Source organism: Bombyx mori, chromosome 9, assembly GCF_030269925.1.
Source record: "Bombyx mori chromosome 9, ASM3026992v2".
NCBI classification, from domain to species: domain Eukaryota; kingdom Metazoa; phylum Arthropoda; class Insecta; order Lepidoptera; family Bombycidae; genus Bombyx; species Bombyx mori.
This window is the reverse complement of record NC_085115.1, coordinates 4,566,860-4,591,434: the sequence shown is the minus strand read 5'-3', so window position 1 is coordinate 4,591,434 and position 24,575 is coordinate 4,566,860. Positions and strand designations below refer to the sequence as shown.

The window sequence follows — 24,575 nt, the reverse complement described above, 5'->3', positions numbered from 1 at the left end:
TAATCAAACAATTAAATGATACCGTATTACGGGGTCCGAAGATCATCATAAAAAACAAGTCGCTTATCTGTGTTCTTAGTGCGAGTTTTTTAAATTTCTCGATAGCGTAAAAGTTTTGTAGGCAGCGGCTTGGCTCTGCCCCTGGCATTGCTGAAGTCCATGGGCGACGGTAACCACTCACCATCAGGTGGGCCGTATGCTCGTCTGCCTACAAGGGCAATAAAAAAAAAAAAAAAAAAAGTTAACTTAAATTTGTATGGAGTTAGAATGTATGCCTACGATGCTGTTCCAACTGCATACAAATTTGACTTAACTTTTACGCTATCGAAAACGTTAAAAAACTCGCACTCAGCAGACTGATCTGTGTCTCAAACGTTTCAACGTAACAGCTTATCGACAATGCGTTACAAAAAAAATATCGATTCTTTGAATATATTGTGTTTCCAAAGAGTAGTGTTACAATATTAATACATCAAATAAATGAGGAAATCTCGAACGTGTCGTAAGTTTATGCATGATATTTTGAGGAAATACAATACCTCGAACATTAGGTATTGTCATCGTGCAAACGGACCTCTATAATATAATCCCGCAGTAATGAAGGTGACGTAAGGCGATAACTTCAGAAATGACCGAGTTATATGTCACTCTTTCCTGCTGTGACGATTTTGAACGGGCAGATAGGATTCGAGAGAAGTTGAAGATTCAGAGGAAGTGTGAAAGTAGCCCCGGTAATCAACAAATTAAAGAGCGGACGGACGGTTAGCGTGGTATGGACATGTGATGCGTAGAGAGAAGATGCATGTGACTAGGAGATGTATGGAAATGGTAGTGCAAGGTAGAGGTCGACCAAAGAAGATATGGACGGAGTGTGTGAATGACGATATGAGAGAGAGAGGAGTAAGTGTTGAGATTACGGCTGATAGAAGAGAATGCAAGAGGAAAATTAGCTGTGCCGACCCCACCTAGTGGGATGAGGTTGAGAAAAAGAAGAAGAGATAGGATTCAAGACGTGCTCTAATCACTATCTTATTTTTAGTCGCATAATTCATTGAAAGGCCTTCATTGCTCTTTGTACCATCAGCTTCCATTTTGTTCGATTTTCGGCTTCTCTATAACAATATAAAAACATTCGTGAAACAGTTTATGTAGAATAGTTCCTGTTTTAAAAATGTTCGATTTCTATAAAATAGTTTCCTATATCACCTAAAGTTCGTCAATCTCAATACGATGAAGACTGAATATTTTTATAGAAAAATCTAGAATACTTATAGCGGGATATTGTATATTTTCCCTCTTTACCGATGCGTGGTCTACATTAATGAGATTACAGACAAGTCGGCTGGCTACAAATCGCTATTACTACTTGTATGGGTTTATGTAGATCAAACATGAAGCTTCTGACAAATCACTCCCATTGCTTCGAAAATAAATGTTGTACAATACGTCATCTCTATATGGTAATTACAGATATACTGCTATTTATATTGCAGATATATTGTGTCGGTGACGCGAACTCACTAGATTTCACCCATCTAAAAAGCACTAACGCTCACAGCACACGTCAGGTATTATTTATTATATACGAAGCCTTATACGTATATACGTAACATTAGCATGTCGGTGTCGCGAACCCATAATATTTATCCCGACCAAAAACTGTTCAAGGCGACTAAAGAAGTTTTCACTTAGAAAAAAAGTGAAGTATTAGAATCGTAACTATTAGTATTTTGAACAAAAAGAGTCGCTTGTTTATTCAACTTTTAGTTGCAATTCTGATAGTAATGAGGAATGCGTACGCGTATTTATGACTTAATGGGAAACACGACTTTGTTGTTTTTATATCTCACAATATATGCAAATGCACGATTAATTGTTTATTTGCAAGAAATGTTTCTTGGTACTAAATGCGTCTTTGAACATACTGCTCATGTTATTTAGTAAGTTTATTGAAATAATTACAACCGAACAAACTGACTATAGTTTTATTATTAAACTAGCTGACCCGGCAGACTTCGTAGTACCTCAATCGATAAATAAAAGACAAAAGGAATCCGTCCGATGGGGAACACATCAAAGGACAAACAAAATTGTTATTTTTATTTAATTCCGAGCATTTTCATATATAAATACCTTTTAAACTTTCTCTGGCCTTTCACAAATAATTTAAGACCAAAATTAGCCAAATCGGTCCAGCCGTTCTCGAGTTTTAGCGAGACTAACGAACAACAATTCATTTATATATATTAGATAGAGGTAGATTATATAAGACTTTTAAAACTCACTTCAATTTCAAACACATATCAAGCACGCTGCCCTGAGCACTGCGACCGGTTCCGTACTTGAGTTACGAACTATACATCGTAGGAGCACGTTTACAAGTAAAACTGCAATGGAAAAACCTGTTCTGCTTATTTTAGAACAAGTGAACGGTATGCCCGTTGATGAAGAAATCAATGTTATTGACACTAACTCACTTTCTTTCTTTTTCACGTCACCTAAAGCTTCAGAGTAGAAGATATGGACAAATTAAATATATTTCGATATATGGAGGGTTTAAGATATTTTAAAACTGAATCGATAAAATATACGTAACATGAAATAAATAATGTTCATTTGCTATTTGATAAACAAAAATACTTATAACATAACTTAAAATTTCATTGCAAGTTTAACGAAGGTTGAAGGTAAGCGCCTCCTCACACGTCGCACGAGTTCGTTGACCTCGCGCGGCAACTGTTTTTCAATGGTGCTGCTACATTGCGTGTAGTCAAAACAGTGTGTAATCTGACTTAGGCATGATCAGTACTACGTCTATCCTCGTTTTTGGTAACCATTCCTTAAAACAAGATATAAACTAAGAAATCTTCTGTAAGTAGAATTTATCACATAAAAAAATCCTATTATATATATATTTTTTTAATGAATACAGAAATTAAAACAAAGTTAATGGTGAATTTATTTTTATTGTTACCGTTATTAGCACGAATTAATTACGAAAGGACCACGAGTAATGTGTTGTTCATTAACTAAGTGTCCAGGAGCTTTATCGGTGTTGTAGAACTATTATTTTAAGTCGGTTACGAAACATTCGATAACATGTTAATGTTTGTAATTATAAGCTTTACGAATAATTTTTTTACATATTTTGTTGTGGCTATCACTAACTTTGAAATTAAGCTAGTGGATATTGTTACCACGTCGAAAAGTCCCACCAAAGATGACACCAATAATACTATAAAACCAACAGATTTATCTCAATCGGATAACGGTATTAAAGAACACGGGTAAATGAATAACACAAATTTATTTTAATCAGATTTTAAATGATCACAACATGAAATGAATATTCAATGAAATGCCTATGTAGTAATTTTAGCAGAAAAGATTGGAAATAATGCAAAAATATTCTTCACTATCCAAACATAAGATTAAAATGGTATAAAAGGTAGACCAAACTTAGAACAAAATATTCGGTATCGCTAAGTCTTAATAAAAATAATTGTACAAATGGTGTATCTAATGTAACGACTATTTTCTACTCGTTAAACTCAGAATATTGAGGATACAAAAAGCAGAGCAATTGCGATAGCTATTTTATTTCTAAAAACTTCAAAGTGAACTAAAAATTCATTGCCAGAGAAAACAGTAAATGTATCTAATAAAAAAAATACAATAGTGCTTACACTAAGCTGTGGTAATTTAAATATGTACTAAGGTTTAAATCATTACTTTCATCGTCATTATCATTTCATGTAAATTACTAAAAAGACTCTTAATAATAGAAGTCTCATAACGGACATTAAATGTATGTATAAGTTAATTACTTTATAATTGTCATATTTACATAAAACTTAAGTGTGATTAGGTTGATACTAATAACGGAGGATTATTTGATGGAATACGGACAATTAAACGTAATGACAAGATTTCGAAAATGACTCGTCAATTTTACAAGATGTTGCTGGTGTAGTTTGATGACATGACATTTTGTCCTTGTCAGTCATAATTAAAGTTGCATTTTTTTCATACATTTATTTATTTAAGGATTACCGACAGGGTTTATAGTAAGACATAAAATAACATTGACATGTATAGAGCAATTGATAACTGCAACTCTAATTAGAGGCAATCACAGCATGCATTACCTACATTAATATATCAATAGAGATTTAACAATACTATTAATAATAATAAAAAATTAAAACCAAAAGAAAGACAATACGGACAGTAATACCCGAGTACTCAGATCAAGGCTGAGGCTGAAGTTCAACAACAACTTTTTATAATTTTGTTCCTCAATATTGGAAGGGAATCGCCAAATATGTCAAGGTTTTCAGCTTTTCTGACTAGATTATTATAAAGGTTAGTTTAGCAATAAATAAAATAGATCATAACCGGTTTGACTATTTTTCCATAAAACACCAATTCCATAGCACACCTAGCATAAATAGCTAGTATCTTGCTAGTGCAATGTCTAACTATGCGCGTTTTCTTTGTTTCAGATGCCCCGAATGATGCGAATTACATGATATGCGGTGTCGTGATCGCTATGGCCCTTGTGGGTCTTATTATAGTGCTGCTGGCCTTAACAATCAAGTAAGTGTCCATTTGTCGATCATTCTCATTACGTTGACCCTGTAAACAATCACACAACGAATCATTACGCTCGAACATTGCCCTAGTTAAATGGTTTGGTACAAGTCCTCTTTAACGAACCTTCTCGGTATTCTGGTTTCAATTTGATGATTCATTGCCTTTTGTCGTGGGATTCGTGTTGTATTTTCCAAGGATTTTAGAGCGTTATTACTATGTGATAGTCTCGAAAAGTCAGTCTGGTCAAATTTGTTGAAACATATTTATCGGTTGGTAATTTTCTTAATGTCGTTGAAAGCAGGGTTAGAGAGCTTAAGACAAATCCTGCGTACGTATGTAATTTTAAAAGATCGCTCTCACGCAAACGTAGTCGCCCACATCATCAATATTCGAACGATCTTTTGATATATGTAGATAGTTTTACGTGAGTGGATTTTTAAAGACTAATAAATATTTTGTGATCGTTAAAGTAAAATTGAAATGTGCATTTCGTAAAAAATATACTAAAAAAATTATGTCTTAGTTTATATTTGTTGATGGATAAATAAAAAATCTTTACGTCTGCCAAATTATATTGAATCATTCATTTGTTTATAAATATTGATTCTTTTGATGTTACCAAGACGTGGATTTATGGTTTCATTAAACTTTAATTTGTTACGTCTGGCTTAATCTCATTTACTTGAAAAAATAAGCATCGAAATCGATGGTGGGTGGAAATGGTTAGAATATATTGTCAATCAAATCAATAAACAAAATGATAAGCAATTTGCCGTGAGAACTAAAATCATTATAAATTAGGGACTTTGATTAGAATGCGGATGAGAATATTGATACTCTGGATAGGTTAGCGAAGGAATACTTCGATAAAAATAGGTATTTGTTGGTATCAGAACTATTTATAATATTAACGTATTAGATAAAAAGTAGTAGTAACGTATTAGATAATTACATTAAATGTTTGTACAGAAATGACTTAAGGACTTAAAATCCTTTTAATTTTCCATGTACGGATTGTATATTAACAATAAAGGAGGATAGAGAGCACATAGAGAGCCTGCAAGCGTGATATGATTGATATAATTATTCGGTACCGGCTTTTCCTTGACTCCTTATCAGACACAAATATACTATAAATTAGGTACCGAATTTCCATGTTGTTATCACAAAAAAGGAATATTTTGGTATTTGGTATTTAAATTTACCAAATATTAAATATTATACAGAACGGGAAACATCCTTATATTCGTTAATCGACTTATTTTGTATTGTCAATAAATAGATTTTTTAAATATTTATGTTTTAATAGTATTCATAGCTCAGAAACGTTTGGCACTTTGACAGTGGCGATTTTAACATTCCCAGTCGCCAATGTCATTTCCGTCATAACTTTAAAAAGTTCAGACTAGATATTATCATGCATAAATTGTCTGATTAATTACCAGATCAATACCTGAATTTATAATATGCAGTACTACTAGTAGGACTACTTCCAACTGAAAATTATCAATAAAATAAATTTAATTAGATTCAACGTTAATAAGCTTCAAGGTTTTCGAGAAAGTATCTGACAATCTTCAGAAGAGAAGATGCTTATGGGCTCGTTTCTCTCTAGAGTATTCATTTTTGGCAGAGCCTTTGCTCGCTCACCTGTCCTGGTGAAATTGGAAAGCCCTTCGGGCCATCAGTAACCAATTCTTCATAAAAAACATATTAGGACACAATTGTGGATACTGCATGTGCAATGTGGAAACTACATACCCGATCCTATAGACCGAATGGTAAACAGTCGACGTTGCCCAAAGCACGTCATTACGGATCCTGCCGATCCATTAACGGTGCTTTTAGGCACCACAGGCACCCGTCACCGTCGTCGTCGAACCCGTCGCTTGCGACGAAGAGCTCGACGAGCGAATTAACCCATAGATACAGTCCACTGAGTTTCTCGCCGGATCTTCTCAGTGGGTCGCGCGGTGGTAGATTCTGCGAAGCACTCCTCTTGCTAGGGTCAGTGTTAGCAACACTCTGGTTTGAGCCTCGTGAGCTCACCTACACATGTTAGGGTGAAGCTGAAATAGCCTCTCAAGGCGATCAGCATAGGTGGGAAAAAGAAAAAAAAAGGATACTACATCCGATTGACCGATTCGCCGGTCAGGTAGTGACCGTGAGTGAGTAGTGAAAAAAAGGTAGCTAGTGACCCGATTATGATTCCCGAAGTCCCGGAGACACGATCTTTGTGAACAATATTTATCGTTCGAGGTCTGGTCGTATTCGATATTTCCTCGTGTGTTTCCCGTACCAGTAACACAGGAACTCAGTATGTAATGGTTGCATTCGTGTTTACCTTCAAAATGTTTATCTAATGCAACTCAACTTACAAACTGTGACGTAATTGACGCAAGCTAAATTACAGTTCCAGAGTGCCTATTGCTGAGACCGCTCGAGACTAATCAGTGAGTCAAGGCGATCGAATGGTTATTGAGAGAACCGAGTTTTCAAGGTACCTACTTGCGAAACGGACGTTGATAATTTTCATTTCGTATCTCACGGCCAATGTTTTTCGTGATACAATTAAGTACCGTAGCTGCGTGTTTTTCCGCTGGAAAACTTACATTAAACATTAGAACTTACTTTATGATATGTAATTATTGCTTAGATGAGTCAACGGAGCCCATAGATACCAACAACGTAAATGCTGCCACCCACCTCGAGATATGGAGTTCTAAGGTCTCAGTTTAGTACAACGACTGCCCCACCCTTCAAACCGAAACGTATTACTGCTTCACGGTTGAAATAGACAGGGTGGTGGTACTTGTCTGTGCGGGATGACAAGTCGCCCTGTATTAGAATATTCTTACTATAAATAGAATTTTATCGCCAAAATAGTTTTAATACTTAATGAAATTCCTAAGCGTATCATATAATGGGACAAATTGAACATAATTCGGTTCTAATTATACTGTTATTAGAATCTTTTTTCGATATTCTTCACTATTAACATTAAAATAATTACATCTACCCACAGTCTTTTATAAAATCTAATTCGCTGAACAAATAAATTACTTGAACAACCTCATTTAAGCACTTAATTGTGAGACGGTAGGAAGTGTGGTGTAAGATTGCAAAAACTGTTTTAATTGACAATAATAATTGTTTGGTTTATATGCGTGTAAACATAAAGAATAATGTATCTGCTACGAATAATCAAACGATCGTTCAAGAAATTTATGATTAAAGGGTAAGCGAGTGTCAACTATCAATATTGTTGTGTAATGGTGATATCCGATTTACCAAAACCAGTTTTTGTGTGCTTAGTGACTGAGTTGTTTTTATTTTAGTTTCTATACATTTTACTGGTGGTAGGACCTCTTGTGAGTCCGCACGGGTAGGTACCACCGCCCCGCCTATTTCTGCCGTGAAGCAGTAATGCGTTTCGGTTTGAAGGGTGGGGCAGCCGTTGTGACTATACTGAGACCTTAAAACTATATCTCAAGGTGTGTGGCGCTTTTACGTTGTAGATGTCTATGGGCTCCAGTAACCACTTAACACCAGGTGGGCTGTGAGCTCGTCCACACATTTAAGCAATAAAAAAATATAAAAAAACCTAGTCCTTAACATTATTATGTTACTAGCCGTACTCGCCCGCTTCGCTGGGCATTTAAAATTAACATCATTATTTATTGTCATTATTATTATTAGGGAGTCCAACACTCATATAAATATTAGCCTATCCATTAAATACGTGTATTTGTTACATGGATACCAAGTTTCAAGTCAATCGGGTGCATGGTTCAGTAGTTATAACGGAACATCCGTAAAAAACACTGTAGATTTTTAAATTAATATAGATTACGCGTGGGCTGATAGTAATCCGGAGCATTTATATGTACTAGAGGTCCCTCAGTAGTCGAAATTCGACTATAATTAATTGAAATTATAAGTTTGTACACTATTATGATTGTATTTCATAGTTCTATAATCACAAATTTCGCCAAGGCTACACTATAAAAAAATATTAATAAAGACAAACAATATTTAATCTATTCTCAATTTGACGACAAACGTCAAGAACAAAAGTTTGACAACAAATAGTATGCATGCGTGTGTGCGTCAAATACATGGTATGTAGTGTGTGTAATGCTTTCTTTATTGATTTAATGTATTTTTATGCATTATTTTAAAAAAATATTAGCATTCTGCCCTTCTTCTCTATATTCTCTATAAGTGTGGAAAATTTCATACTCCTCCGTCCGCGCAATTTACGTAAAAACGGAGACAACGTTTTTGCTTCACGTATATTTAGATAGATAGATATAGATATTTACCCTTCTGATACCAACGACCGAAGCCCTGCGGCCTACGAATGCTCGAATGTAAGCCATAGCCGGTAAAATTCATTTGATATTTCTGTCCTTCAGTAATTAACGTTTCCGCAATGAGACACTGCAAACGAGTCTCTCGCAATTAAACAGTTACAGTTACAATTCGCTTGATAAATTGTACGTAGGATGTTTCTAAATGACAATTTAGTTTGTCGGGCTAGTTGTTCATTAATCTGTTATGCTATGTTTTTTTTAGCGTCATACTTCATAACATAACTTTCAACGTAAGTGTTTATCAGAAACATAATGTTAAAATTCGTGGCCCAATTAATTATATAATGAAAACTAAACATGGAATTTAAATGCTTAAAAAATGTTATCCTTCGTAAATGGCTAATTATTAAATAAATTCTCGGTCGATCGGTTACGACGAGGAAAAAATAAAGAACAGCAAAAATTAAAATCATCTAAGGTCACCAAGTCAATATACTGAAAATTATAAAATAAATAAAGTTCATGGACAAGATTAAGAGAAGGTAATTTTAAATTGTTGCAATAAACAAAATTATTATGATCTTTTTTATAGTGGTAAAAAAGTATACATTTCGATATTTGAAATTGTGGGCCTCAATTTTGAGTTTCGAACTAATTCAAATCTGCAAATAGTATTAAAAAAATAAAAATAAAATTAATTTAATTCAGGCCATCTTAAGTCCATATGTTGTAAGTAGAGTAATACTTAGAACTATGTTAGTAAAATTAAAATTGGCAAAATTATGAAAACGTTTAAACATTTAATTCATAAATCTGCGTTGCTTTAAGGCAACAGGTACATGGGTATGTATATGAACCCAGTGTCTCAAAACAGCACATTCGGGTTTATTACCTATAGCCATCAGGATATTCTTAGTACTCGCACGAACCCTACGCATCAGTGAGGCTGTCCGTTAGCGGATGATTGATGTAAAGTCATCCACGTGAGCATCCGCAAACATATCTGATGCGCTGCAGTACCGCGGGAGCCCCAACAACATTATATGGACGGAAACAGTTTTTGTATCACTAAACTTGAACTCATTGTAGCGATCAATATTTAGTAAAAGGTCGTTTTGCTCGCGACGCGAACCCGCCAGGAATGTTCTAGTATACAAATGCGAAATATTGGCCGCTAGTACAGAATTTGCAATTTGACTTGTTACGTCAAGGTCCCCCAAGATTTTTGGATCCGGGCCAAATTTCACCGTCTGCCTGAGCATCAGTTTTACAATAATCGTCGTTTATTTTTGTTAACTGGTTGTTTTGGAAATCACGAATCAAGTTTTTAAAAAAAAAACGTTCATGTCATAGTTTCTTTGTAATTTGATATTCTCTTTGTTTTAAACAACGAAACAGCAATTAGATAGCTATTAGGTTTCATTTTCTCTTCATAAATACTGTTATTTTGGATTGATTCGATGAGATTTCTTCTTAAATTTATTATTTACTAGCTGACCCGGCAGACTTCGTAGTGCCTCAATCGATGAATAAAAGACCTAAACTTAAAACAAACAAAAGGAATCCGTCCGACGGGGGACACATCAAAGGAAAAACAAAATTGTTATTTTTATTTAATTCCGAGCATTTTCACATTTATCTACCTTTTAAACCTTCCCTAGACTTCCACAAATAGTTCAAGACCAAAATTAGCCAAATCGGTCCAGCCATTCTCGAGTTTTAGCGAGACTAACGAACATCAATTCATTTTTATATATATAGATTAAATTTACAATCACTTCACAAAAGTGTGAACTGTGGGAAAATATTAGCGTGTTAAAAGTGTGCCTCACAAATTATTACACAACTGCCCAAAAAAGAGAGTAACATTATCATGTTTTATGTGACTGTATTCCATGATAACTTCAAACGCCGAAAGAGATTTGGCTGTTTGAGATATTCTCATGTCATCCTGCTCGATACTGGCTATTTAATTTTTTACTAGAACAGTAGATTTTTTTGTTTAATTGACTTTTTTGATAATGTTATCTTTATTAATGGGTTTTTAGGATTTTATGAGTATCCACCACGTGATTTTCTTTCGTTACTACGTGAAATTACATTACGTTTTAATAAATAAATAAAAATTAATGTGTATTTACCACAAAGTGATAATCTTTTACGGAACGAGGGCGTATTTGCTCAAGAATCGTAAATTATAAATAATAAGGAATATCGCGTCGCACCATCGAGGCGCCGCGGTTCATGCGAGTCGTCTTTAGTTAATTGACCGCTATAGCTGAATTACGATCGAAAATCGATTCAAAAAACAGTGCCACCTTCTAACCTTTTTTTGATTCAATTCGTTTGCCGCGATTGCTGCGTTTAAACCAGTTATTGTAGTGCAATACCCAGAGTCTACACATGTCTTGGAATTAGCTTACAAGTTCAGCGTTACTGCACAAAGTATGGGGTGAGTCCAAGCGAGACCGACCGATAATGTTGTGGCTAACTTTTTACTGGTGGTAGGACCTCTTGTGAGTCCGCGCGGGTAGGTACCAACACCCTGCCTATTTCCGCCGTGAAGAAGTGATGCGTTTCCGTTTGAAGGGTGGGGCAGCCGTTGTAACTATACTGAGACTATACTGAGACTTATATCTCAAGGACGGTGGCGCATTTACGTCGTGGATGCCTATGGGCTCCAGTAACCAATTAACACCAGGCAATAAAAAAAAGGTAGTCTATACTGTTCAGAGTTGCTGGTAAGAACGAAACATTCACCATTCTGTCATAGGTTGTGATTGGATTGATAAAGCAATCATGAGTCATGTTGCTGGCCGTGGGATATTATTGATGTCATTGGTACTACAGAGTCTGTAATTATGATTTTCTGCCTATGTACTAGCTTCGGTGCTAAGATTTTTCTGTCGTAGACTACCAATACAGAAGCTGTTGTTGTAGGCGTTACTCTTATTGATGACTATTCAAATACGCCAGTTTTTAAAAGAGTATTATGTCAAAAATTCTGTGAAACTATGTTTAAGATATATATTGTTTTGTAAAGTTGATTCGTTTTAAACCGTTTATGTTTTGTCGCGATAAGTTTCATTTTATTATTATTCATAGACTATAAATAAATAAAACGGCGAATTATAAAAATGTTATTACTTGACGCTGGCTAATGCACAAACCATGCCAGAGCCAAAAAATAAAGAAGAAAGAGATATATTTTATACAGCTTTGATACATACCTTTTGGGACAGATTTTTACAGCCTACACTTTTACACTAGGTCCGCATTTCCTAGATATATTTTTTTCTTTTGAAATCACTAATATTAAGTTTAATAATTTTTATAAATCCTATAAGAGACGCCGATGTTTGGTGTCGAATTTAGATTATAAATTTTATTAGGTGAAAGAAGAAGCAACTGTTTGACAAAAACTTTAATGCAAACGGAAAACAAATCATTATTGAATTGGGAATTACATTTTCTTATGACCTTTTTATTCTAGTAAAAGATCTCGATATTTCTTAATCATCAAACCGTAACATCTTCATTTCGGTTCATTGATTTTAATTTGCATTATTCTTAAAGTGATTTTTTATTTTCTTCTCATTGTCTGTTCAAGGTATAGTCGTGTGTCAATAAATAATTTAAAAATAAATTATAAATTAAATTTACCTGAGATGCAAGTCCTCAAAATTTTTTACTTTCATTGGCCAGAAAATCTCTCAAGGATTATGTTTTCCATAGCCCGTAGACGAGTGACCGATAGAAATAATCAGGGTAATTCCATTTAAATACCTTAAGTAAATTACGTAAGATTTAAATTTAAGTAACACCATTTAAATTACAATTACATTAATAGATGGACATTTAAAAAAAAGACACTGGCTTCAATACGCCTACACGGGCTACAAAACATCTGCTTTTGCTGTAAACGATGCCTATAACGCCACTTGTATATTGAATTCCGATCCCATACCTAAAAACAAGGTCGTCCATTGTCGTTTTGTTAAGCCATAGCAAACTTGTCGGGCAATGGAATTCCCGCATTTGTATTATCGCGGATTGATACGGTTCGTTTGCATTTCAAGGGAGTAATTTCGCAATTCGTTTATCTATATGATTCTGTAGCGTGACAGTACAAAGAAGTTGCTTGCATCATCTCGTGTGTACTGTGTAACCTTAATCTTATAAAAAAATCTACTGAATCGAGCTATCGATTATGAAGGAGAGAGGCACAAATTTCTTCGAAATCTTATTGTCATTTTCTTGTTGTTTTATTAAAAGCCAACTCTTAATATGTATAACAGATAAACAGAAACAGTATTCAAATTCGCTCAGAGATATTAAAATTATTAGCGTTTCAATTTGAGGCTAGTCAGCGGACGTATCATTTTGTATAATGACGTCAATGTTCATAGGCGCTAGACTAATTCCATTCCAACACTCGCTTTGAAGGAAAAGAACGCAGCGTATAATAATTTTGTATCTCTCACAATTCCTGGCAAAAAGCAGGAGCGCTTTTTTCGTATTTCATACATTGATTAGCTAGCTGAAATATTTCTTAAAAATACGCAAAATATTTAATCAACATTAAATACATGTTAGATTCATGTAACAAACGCAAAATTTTGTAATTAGTAATTACCATTGTTAGAGCTCTAATTTCTAATAGCTAGCCAACTGGAAGAGTTAGTCAACCTAATCTTTAAAAAAAACAAAATTTTTTATTAGAAAGTTACTATGTTCGTCACAACTTTTTAACATGTTTTATGAAACTAAACTATGTAGTATAGAACTAGATATGTAACCGACACGTGCTACTGAGCATTAACGGTAGATACAATTATTACATAATAAAAAACCCATGAACTTTGACGTCACACATAATACAAGATAATAATTTTTTTGTACCGAAAACATGCCAGTGAACGTGACGCCTTCTTTCCTAGTTTGAGTAGGTTACTAATACGCATTTTATAAAATAATAATATGCAAATGCAAATTCGAGTGTGACCCAAATATTCACGGCTGTTAGTTTTTCGATTCTCACGAACGAATGGCCCGTGTAAAATGAAATGTCTTCAGAATGTATCTTAAATATTCAGTCAAGTTATACATACAATGATCGTTCGATTGTCTGCTACAGACAGAGCTATTTGTTATGTATTAATACGGACTGGTACCGACATCCGTTGACGTCCAAGTGTTTTCAGTTGAGCCACGTCGTCGACCGCATAACGTGCTCGGTACGAAACATTTAAATATGAAAGACTCTTAGATACAATACTTGAATTAGTTAAAGCTGTCAGTTGAAGTGATGGGACGAATCGGTTCGGTGTCTCTAAAGCAATAGAAACGTTTTATTGATATTCTAATGAAGTCTACAATAGAAGAAAGAGTTTGAGTAAAAGTATTTATCAAGCTCGTTTACAATGACAGTGATAAAACGTATCGTACCCCGCCGTATACTGCTAAGTTGCCTCGGACTTGTCTGCCTCATTGTGATAATCGATAGAGGCGAACATGGAAGTGAATGCAAATTGTCGTGTCTCAGTTAATTAATGAGGACTTTCGCATTGCGGGGTCGGGTCCCCATAACATAGCAATAAGGTAACGGGTGAGTTCAGTCGCCACCCACCGCTGCGCGAGGCGTGGTGGCCTCGGCGCCGCTCAGGCAGTCAAATAGTCAACGCCGGAAAACGTGGTAGTCTGGCGGTCTGCGCCAAAACGCGCGTTAAGCTCGCGCTGTCTTCAATCGGCTCAAAAACGTGTGTAGTGTCCGCGCTTTTCGATGCTCTTCGCTCCCATCGCCGTCGAGGCGATGAAGTGTAAAGAGGAAAACTGCGAGGTCGGCGTGGTCCTCGAGCGCAACTCACTCATCGTGCTGTCAGTAAACAAGACCATCGTCTGCCTCTGCGGGAGGGATAGGAACAATCCCTTCGAGCGCGGGTAAATCACATCGTTATGCATCTGGTACGACGACAAGTGATTACACAAAGACTTATCTCATTACCAGTTTCAAAAAACCAGTTTACTATCATACCGACTCCGTTCAAGGTTATCTTCTCTGTAGTCAAGGTAGAATTCTCGCAATTGGCCATATTCCAGTCTCATTTATATTTACCATTGTGTTTAATTTTAATGTTACGATATCGCTACGTCAATCACATCTGAGAGTACGCCGAAATAAACTCGAACAATTGCATTATTCGGTCGTACTAAAGTTTCCGTGTTCAGTGATTGGTTAGTTTATATCAACGGGTCTATTTAAATCGAACAATCCAATGAGTCAGTATTGGAAGCGTGAGCCGCCGGACAGAAAAAAAACCTAATAGTGCAAAACCAATATGTTATGCCTACAGCAGAAACTGATGACTAAAACTATTAGGCAATATTTTGCTTTTAAAAAATCTGTGTTAGATAATTCATTCATCATTCGCTAACATATAAAAGGAACTGATTGAAATATTCGAGCCAAACAATTGTATTGCTAATAATATATGTAGTTTAAAAGCTAAGAAATCCCATCTAAAGATCAAATGTTTATTGATGAATTCAATGATTCATTGCAGTTTTTTTTATCCTGTCAATGCTGGTCGGAATATTGAAGTAAAAGTTATAAAATTATTGTGTTGTCATCGGTCCTTAATGCGAGTGCAAATTTTTAAGTTTATCGGAACGTCCGATAAACTTAAAGGCGGTTAAAATGACGTTGAAAGATTCCGCTATATATATAGGTATATATACAAACAAACATACAGCCTGTACAAAATCAGAATACAACGTCAAAAAGAAATTTTACTTAAATTTTAGCATTAAAGATTAGTCGCATATAAATTCAGGTGTGAATTTGTGCGATAATGTTAACAAAAAAGTTTATTCTAAATAAAGGTTAAGTGATAGATAACCTTCCGTCTATATCAGTGACAGGTTTACCTACTAAAATGACGTTGAAAGATTCTGTTATATACACACATACAAACAAACATACAGCCTGTACATAATCAGAATACAACATCAAAAAGAAATTTTACTTAAATTTTAGCATTAAAGATTAGTCGAATATAAATTCAGTTGTGAATTTGTACGATAATGTTAACAAAAAAAGTTTATTCTAAATAAAGGTTAAACGATAGATAACCTTCCGTCTATATCAGTCACAGGTTTACCTACAACCTACAACATATGGCGGGCGAGAACGGGCCGTGAGGGAATTTCTTCAACTGTATATAATATAACATTTTACGGACGCATTCGTAAACAACCGATATGCAAATCGTAAACATAGTCTTGGCAACAAATGGTTTCAAGATTAAAACGTTTATAACATACATAGATTGAACGTCAAGGTCACATTCAGAAACAACTTGAAGGAGAAACTTTTAGATACAGAATTAACAAGTAGTACGAACTTGAAATTTCTTTATTGCTATATAATTACTGAACTAATTAACATTCCCATATTTACGTTTAGGTTTCTCAGCTTACATTATTTTATACATAAAGGCAAATGTTTAAAACGGAAGTTGAAAATAAATAAAGTCTTCACTTATCTGAAACAATAAGTCTATATCGCACAGTAATATAACAAAAGCGGACACGTGTCATGATGTTTGTAATTTAACAATATAAGTAAAATATTTCATCATTTTTTTTTTATGTATTATTATCACGTAAATAATTTCGAAAGTTGAAACAACGTTATTAAAGTTCTGATTACGGACGTCATTTTGAAATTATTTTTAATGTAAAATAGATACCTATATAATGATAAGAAGTAGGTAATTGATTGGAAAGACGCAATAATAATTAATATTACAATTGCGCACAAACAACAATAAAAACCTAATTTTCGAATTTATTGATACACATGATTGGATAGGATTATCTCCTGAAGTAATTAATGTAGGGGAATCCACAGTTTTTTAAAGCAACTTCAGATTAGAACAAAGGAGGTTATCATTTCTACTATATTTTTTATGTGTTACATTAGACCTCTTTTCAAAGTGAACTAATTTATTTCAAAGCTGCTTTTTATCATGTGAACCCATTTAAGTTTTATCAAAATCTGACCAATAGTTTATGAGTTTTCCTTAATGATGCACACTTAATTATCTTCGATTATATTAACGATATTCTCATTGAGCTTTTTTGAAGTCGGTTTTCTTTTTTGTTAGAATTTTGTGATATTATTTAATGGGACGGAATTAGGAAGGATTGCTGTTGGCCCTGGGGTCTTTATAGCTTCATCACGGCGGTGGGGTCATCCGGGAACAGAGGGTCTTGCTAATAACAGCCCGAACATCCCCGAACATAATGACATGAATTCAAAGTCATGATTGTGTTGTATAGGTAAATGATGACGATTCGTATAATCATAGCAATTTCACCATCTCTAACAAGTTTTCTAATTAACACGGATGAATAGATTTTTTCTTTCAAGCAATTGACAGCTTGTTGGTCCATGAAATCTCGGTATAGTCGGTCAATGTCAGATAGCTTTTGATAATAATATTATAATACCAATGTATCATATTATTGTAATATTATGTATACGGTATAAGAATGAAAGTCAATAGGGGTACTGTTGACTTTCATTCTTGACGTCAATCTGATAGGTAATAAATATTTATCATTAAAACGTTATTACTGTTAATGCACTGTAAAATTATTATTTTGAATAAAAAATACTGAAGTTCTTAAATTTTATAGTGTGATTTTATGAAGAAATTTAAGCACCCATTAGTACACACTACTCAAATTTAAATAAAAAAGCTTATTATCCCTCTTAATTGAAAATAAATTGGTTTTCTGTCGTGACGCTTATTATAAAATAAGCCTTATTTGCAAATTAATGTGATATACTAAAAATTGCTACTGATAAGTCCACGTCAAGTATCAAAGTTGGCAGCAATAACGGTTTTTGATATATGTGGGCTTCTGTAACCATTCAACACCAGTAAGGCCATAGCTTTGTTTATCCTCTAGTGCAAAATAGATTAGCTTTTGAGGTCGAAATGTTTGATATGACAAAAAAAACATCATTATAAATTTACATGTAATTGTTCAGGGCGATTGCAGATAGCCTTTATTGACGCAAATAAGAGGTCAAAACATTTTTAGAGTGCTACAATATAAATCTTAATTACAGACAATTAATTTTAATAGCATATAAGTGCGTTAATGGGAAAAGCCAATTGTTATATTTCAATATTATTGTTGTTTTGTCCACGTACATACATACTGCATACTTATCTCATTTTAGAAAACTATTATGAGATCTCAAATTCGATTTTACATTCAATTCGAAATACACAAGGATAGAGGTAATTAAGATCTAAATTATTTTCCATTTACTAATGTTTTTTCCGTAACTAATAATATAACGTAACACGACGGTTTTAGCTGGAAATAGTATAGTCAAATAAATTGTATTTTTAATATAAAATTTCTTCTTCTATGATTCTATTATCTGCTACCGAAATCATATAATACAAAAGGATTTTATATAGTTTTTACAATTGCCTGTCATTTTGGTTCATTTGGTTCATTTTAATTTCATTACAATATATTTAGTTCGAACTGCGGGTGCACTATATGAAATATTTTAATGAAACAACTTGCACCAACTGTGAAATGCATAAGCTAATTTTGTAATCAGTGTGAGCGCGCCCACGACAAGTCAAGTATCATCGGCTCTGATAAATGCAATCCAAATAATTATTTAGACGTTTGCCAGTAAATATTATGTTGTACGGCATCAACAATACCTTCATATCGTATTTGTGAATTATGTATCTGATGATTGAAATATCTTTCAAGCTCACCCACACATATAAGTCAATTAAGTTCGGTTAGTTTCTTGTATTCGACTATGAGTTCTTTTGTCGTAATGTTTCTCAATACCGGCGTCCATCGTGAAACATAGGATCGAGGTCCCAATGGGAATTAGACATTTTTTCCTACATGAAATGAGTGTGTCAAGAATATGCCTATAGTAAATATTTTTTTTGCCCTACCTAATCGTTTGTAGCGAGGTTATTACCGCTACGCTCGGACGGGATTATATGTACTAGAGGTCCCGCAGTAGTCGAAATTCGACTAGAATTAATTGGAATTGTAAGTTTGTACACTATTATGATTGTATTTTATACTTCTATAACCACAAATTTCACCAAGACTACACTATAAAAAATATTAACAAAGGCAAACAATATTTAATCTCAAAGGAGATGTATGGAAATGGTAGAGGGGGAAGAGGTCGACCGAAGAAGACATGGATGGAGTGTGTGAATGACGATATGAGAGAGAGAAGAGTGAGTGTTGAGATGACGGCTGATAGAAGAGAATGGAAGAGAAAAATTGGCTGTGCCGACCCCACCTAGTGCGATAAGGTGGAGAAAAAGAAGAACTTGACAACAGACGTTAAGAATAAAGTTTGACAATAAATAGTATGCATGCGTGTGTGCGTCAAATACATGGTATGTAGTGTGTGTAATGTTTTCTTTATTAGTTTAATGTATCTTTTATGCATTATTTAAAAAAAATATTAGCATTTTGCACTTCTTCTCTACATTCTCTATAAGTGTGGAAAATTTCATACTCCTCCGTCCGGTCCGCGCAATTTTCGTAAAAAGTGATACAAAGTTTTTGCTTCACGTATTAATATATAGATAACAGTAATTGCGTTTATTTGCAAAGTTTTATGAATTTCATTTCATTGCACTACGTAATTCGATCACCGTGAAGTTAGTTGGTGAAAAATTGTAGGTAGAAAAATTGGTAAATTCCCCCGAAATGTGTTCCCAAGACACAATCGCATAACTCACAACTCAACCGTGAAAGATAACGTTTTAACATTATTTTTAAAAATATTGGCAGTTTCATTTCATAATAGCTAAAGGCTTGTTGAGAACATTACATCACACAGTGACACCATGTAAAATTACTGTCATATAAGATACTGAAGGATCTTTTGTCTCCGTATAATTGGCTCGGTTCTGATGTCAAATGATCACGTTTCTGTCGCGGTGAATGATAGCCAGTGTTCTCAACGATAGCGATGAAACGTTCAAACATGACTTTGAAGTTTCAGATAACGTACATACAGGTCGATATGAATTATACCGAATCTCTTGTCCCAGATAACAATTCGATCGACTCAAGATTCATACGTGCGTGTCTATGTTATTCTATCGTTTGAATATATGTTATTCTATCGTTTGAATATTATAATTTGAGTATCATTTCTATCGGTTGGAGCTATTACAATAAATATCTAACGTATCTTCTTTAAAAAACCAGATTTTGCTGTTTCTAAAAGGTGATCATGTGAAACTAGATACGCGCCCGGTTTTTTTTTTGAAAGAGCGTTACCCTCCAGACGTTTCTCAAGGGTAAACGCCTTATAATGGCTGACTACCTGTGTTTTTTATGCCAAGAGGCATTATTCGAGTCAAAGGCCCGTAGCTTTACTTATGTTGTTGCTGCTAAGGGCATTGCACCTTCCCGCTCTCCCTTGCCCTGCAGCCCTATTTTACTCTTTGTAGTCGCAAATTCGAAAATCGAAACTCCTTTTTCCGCTAACGAGCCGTTGTGTTGGTCAGACAGAGATGTTATATCTGTGTGTGCTGCGTTCGGTTTAAGTTATATCCAGCTGTGTGTTAGACGTATAGATCGGTGTGCATATTTATATTGTGGACTTTGAACTCGGTTAATGGTGAAATGCAGAGTCCAATGGATTTATAGTTATCACAGGGATCGATAAGTCTGCGTTTGATTGCTTTTATATCTAAAGCATTCATAACGAGGGCGTTTACACAGCTTTTCGTCATGTACAATTTATCTGTTGTCATGTCAACATATTTTTCATGATGCATCTTGATTTCTATAATGAGAATGTGTTTATTGATTGAATAGTGTTATTTTCTTTATTTAAATACTGTAATATGAAAACAAACGCAAGAATAATAAGATACCGCAAAACATTGCAACGTTTACTCACAGCCGATAGTGTAATAGTAGGTATGGCATTGAATTTCGGTATAGGTACAAGGCACATAGAATTAAAGTTAGGTAATAGGCTTAAGGCTAGGCGGGAAGATCCAACAGTCGGCCTTTTGGGTGCGTCATCGTTACTCCATAATCACTAACTACTATACGGCGGCGTCAAGTGCCGCTTCCATTCGTAGTTTTTCGCGGAAAACGGTTACACCGTCAAACATCGCTCCCCCCGCTCTTCAGACCGCGCGCACGCCGCGTCTCAACGCGTCTATAAAAGCCATCGGCTCCCCCCCACTTTAACTCAGACGCATGGAGTACTCCGTAGAGGTCGTTTGGCACGAGCGAGCGCTTTGCTAGGCACCTGCCGGCCACACTTCTCGATAAAATTCTAGTCACCTATCGCGCAGCTGAACGCTCGCGTAACGCGGTCTTCCCGCGCGTTCCTACGAACAGTGATATGTGCAATAAGCCTATAACAACAAATAATTGTGATAATTAATTTAATTTAGTTCATAGTAACATTTGACCGCGATACGGCTGTGAGTGAATTGAACTGTGTTTTAGAAATGTTGTGACTGTCTGATTGGAACTTCTTGCCCGTGATCCAACCCAGTGTTTTCGATTATTCTTGCGTTAACGGACCTTTTGAAACAATGGTTGGGAACAACGGTACTATGATGGCAATACGCATCGTCCACAGCAAGCTGCGTAAGAGGGAGGAGCACTCTGCTTCCGTACATCCTGCTGAAGTACTCCAAGCTGCGCCTGCGCCGCAACCGGATCCTCTTGCATTTCGCCAGCAGCCCTTGTGGCAGTTTCCGCCGCCGCTGCCTCCGCCTTTCGTCTATCCTCACGATCAGGTTAGTACTCATCTAAACCATAGCAATGCAAAATATTTAATGCCACGAAACTGGTTTGCGCCGTTATACTTGACCTCAAAACCTATTTACACCCACCAATGCTAATGCATTCGCATAACAATTTGAAAACCTCAGAATCCCTCTCTAAATAACAGCATTGAAAGTAACATTGAGAAACGTTACATTATAATAAGAAATCGTGACTAGTTCGACCCTCCCCGCCACGCAAGAGAGAGTTGGTTCACCACGTCGCCACGATATTCCAAAGTGCGAAATAAATTTAAATGTCGGGACATGCTCGCCGAATAGAAAGCTGTACAAGGCGAACATGTTGTAACTTCACGGCCTTCTTTCTTTGTGAATGTCTGTATAACAAAAGATAATTCAAACGCAGACCTCAACACGACAGACTAAAACTATGACCTAAATATCACGCTCTGATGAACGGTTCCCATTTACATACGTTCAAATATATCCATAATTTATCATCGACATCGTTTGAGTCTTCGTTTAACATCTGTGTGTCGTGATGCGAAGACACCAGGAAACAAATAATGCTAATGTGTCTTTGAATAGCGTATTCAAGGTTCACTCATTCTCTTATGGCCTCACTGTTCAGTTCGCAATATTAACTTCCTATTCAAGACAAACGTATTCCATAGCTTTATTGTTTCGTCCTAGATAAAAATAGAAACATTTGTTGAATGTTTTTTTTACGACCAGCAAAAACACTACAAAGTTTTCAGTAAAATGCATTGTATACTTAAATGAGCTTGGAGCACCGCTACGGATACAGTGACTGCATTTGGGACGTTAACGGAACCAACCTCTAAATCGGGCACCGATACTTAGGGTCAATAAACTCTTTCCAGATGTTGCTAAGATGTTGGGAAACTTTACTATTGTAACTAAATAAAACATTTCTTTATTTGCAGGACAACTTAATGCAGCCGCACGGCAACGAGCGTGCCAGTTTCCGCAGTCTTCGCAAGAATATCGGTGGTCGTTGGAAACGACTAGTGAAAAAGAAGCCTGAACAGGAAGTTTACACGATCCCGCCTGAGCTCAAGCCACAACTTAAGCAGATATACGTTTATTAGACGCTCTAAAAGCGAATCGTATTTAGTATGTTAGTACTGAAGCAGGAGACTTCAAAGGCGCTGGTCTTAAGCGTTGACGTCAACCAAAACTCAATGGTTGTTACAAATTCATATCAACATGAATGTAAAGAAATTTAATGTAACATCTGCACGGCTCGGCAGCCATTTTGTCCTTAGACATATCTTTTCGACCAATTATTTCTAATGACCAATTTACTAAAACTTTCTTCATTTACTACTTCTATGTGATTTCAAGCCTTAGAAATTGTATTATTATTAAGTATTAGAACACTGATGATTGTGAGTGTTGTTCCGTAGCAGAAATCTGAACGTAGTGTGCAGCATGAGTGATAGTCAATGAATTTAGTTTAATTATTAATTTAAAGCTATGAATGAAATTAGTAAGATGCGGTCGCGCATGTTAATAACGAATATCCAATAATTAAAGTAATTTAACATGATGCCTTGTTGAATGTAATCTTTCACTAGTTAGGGCACTTTGTGGGTCATTAATTTATTGTAAAGATGATCGTATTCTTAAGTGAACATTGATCAAATATTTTGTGACGCTGTGCAAATGTGCGAACACAGCGTGAGAGTTGATTGCGGAGCCTTATTGTTTGATGCAGTATTTTTATATCATTCATTTGTGTTGGTGAGTGAGACTGAAATGTTATGGTACAATGTAAAAATTAACGTGACACTGAGAAATATCTCAGGCAAATGTTATTTTCTGATATTATTGACATCTATATTTTAAAAAAAAAACTTCACGATGGAGAAACTATCTATCAATTGACCTAGTTTTTGAATGTTATGTTACAAGCATGCTGTGTAGTTGTAATTTCAGATTTTCGCCCGGTCCCTACTGTGATAATAGAAATTGATGGAATAAAGAATGTTGAACATGCAGAAAAAAGTGTTTTGTATTATATTAAATCCTTGTCAATTAATATTGAATGGGAGGGCCGTCGGTCGAAAATTACGATAGCTCATATTGAGCCTGATATTTTGATGATTTAAGAGTAGCGTATAGTAGCACTTAGATCCAGCCATGAATGTAGTTATTTTTCTTAATTGAACATTTAACTGTTGATGTACAGAAAAAAAGAAAATACTTACGATGTTAATAAAGTAGCTAAATGTACCTTATTTAGGACCTTATTTTGTTTCGAAAAAAGAATGTATTTGTTCGATAACGCAAAATAAATTCCATCATGATAGTAATCTGTTTTTGTTATTTTTTAATCCTGTATATAATAAGAATAAAAAGAAACGTGAGTTTTATTATTAGGAAGGAAATTGGAAACTACAAAACTGCAGTAACAGGACATCGAATGGCAATGTAATCGTAAATAAAGCAATCTCACGATGTTATTATTGTGAATGCTTTACTATAAAATACTACGAATTTCAATTTACTACATATCTACTGTTTACTATCACGAAGTGACAATTTAACAATGCGCTAAACTTCGAGCAATTGCAATTGCACGGCGCTCGCCGCTTTAGGTTACTTTTGGTTAGTTTGGTTAGGTTTGATTGGCGAATGTAGTGTTAAATGTAAAGCATACATACATTGATTTTAGCGTAATGGAGCAACGTCTCAACAAGGTGTAAACTTTGATATTTAGAAATATAACGAAGTCAAAAATTAGCCACTTAATATGGTTCTGGGTTCCGTTGAACCCTTTCTACTAGATAACCTA

At 35.0% G+C, this 24,575-nt stretch overlaps 1 protein-coding gene and 1 long non-coding RNA gene across 9 annotated transcripts in view; one reads left to right on the top strand and one right to left on the bottom strand.

Annotated features, from left to right (window-relative positions):
* LOC134199341 (uncharacterized) overlaps positions 1 to 10,165 on the bottom strand; it is a 49,268-nt gene extending 39,103 nt beyond the window's left edge. Inside the window, exon 1 of the long non-coding RNA XR_009973794.1 lies at positions 9,805 to 10,165. This is a non-coding gene — a long non-coding RNA (uncharacterized LOC134199341). The remainder of the gene's footprint in view (positions 1 to 9,804) is intronic.
* Positions 1 to 24,093, top strand: part of LOC101735549 (uncharacterized) — a 285,974-nt gene extending 261,881 nt beyond the window's left edge. For 7 of the 8 annotated variants that reach the window (XM_004925600.3, XM_012689929.3, XM_062670045.1 and 4 more), the window contains 3 exons: positions 4,506 to 4,599; positions 21,607 to 21,766; positions 22,702 to 24,093. In XM_004925600.3, the coding sequence (XP_004925657.1) occupies positions 4,506 to 4,599; positions 21,607 to 21,766; positions 22,702 to 22,866 (419 nt within the window). In that variant the 3' untranslated portion in view covers positions 22,867 to 24,093. Of the gene's footprint in view, positions 1 to 4,505; positions 4,600 to 13,831; positions 14,853 to 21,606; positions 21,767 to 22,701 lie in introns of those variants that run through there. The other variant, XM_004925602.5, reaches the window with a different exon arrangement.
* The last annotated feature ends 482 nt before the right edge of the window (positions 24,094 to 24,575 follow it).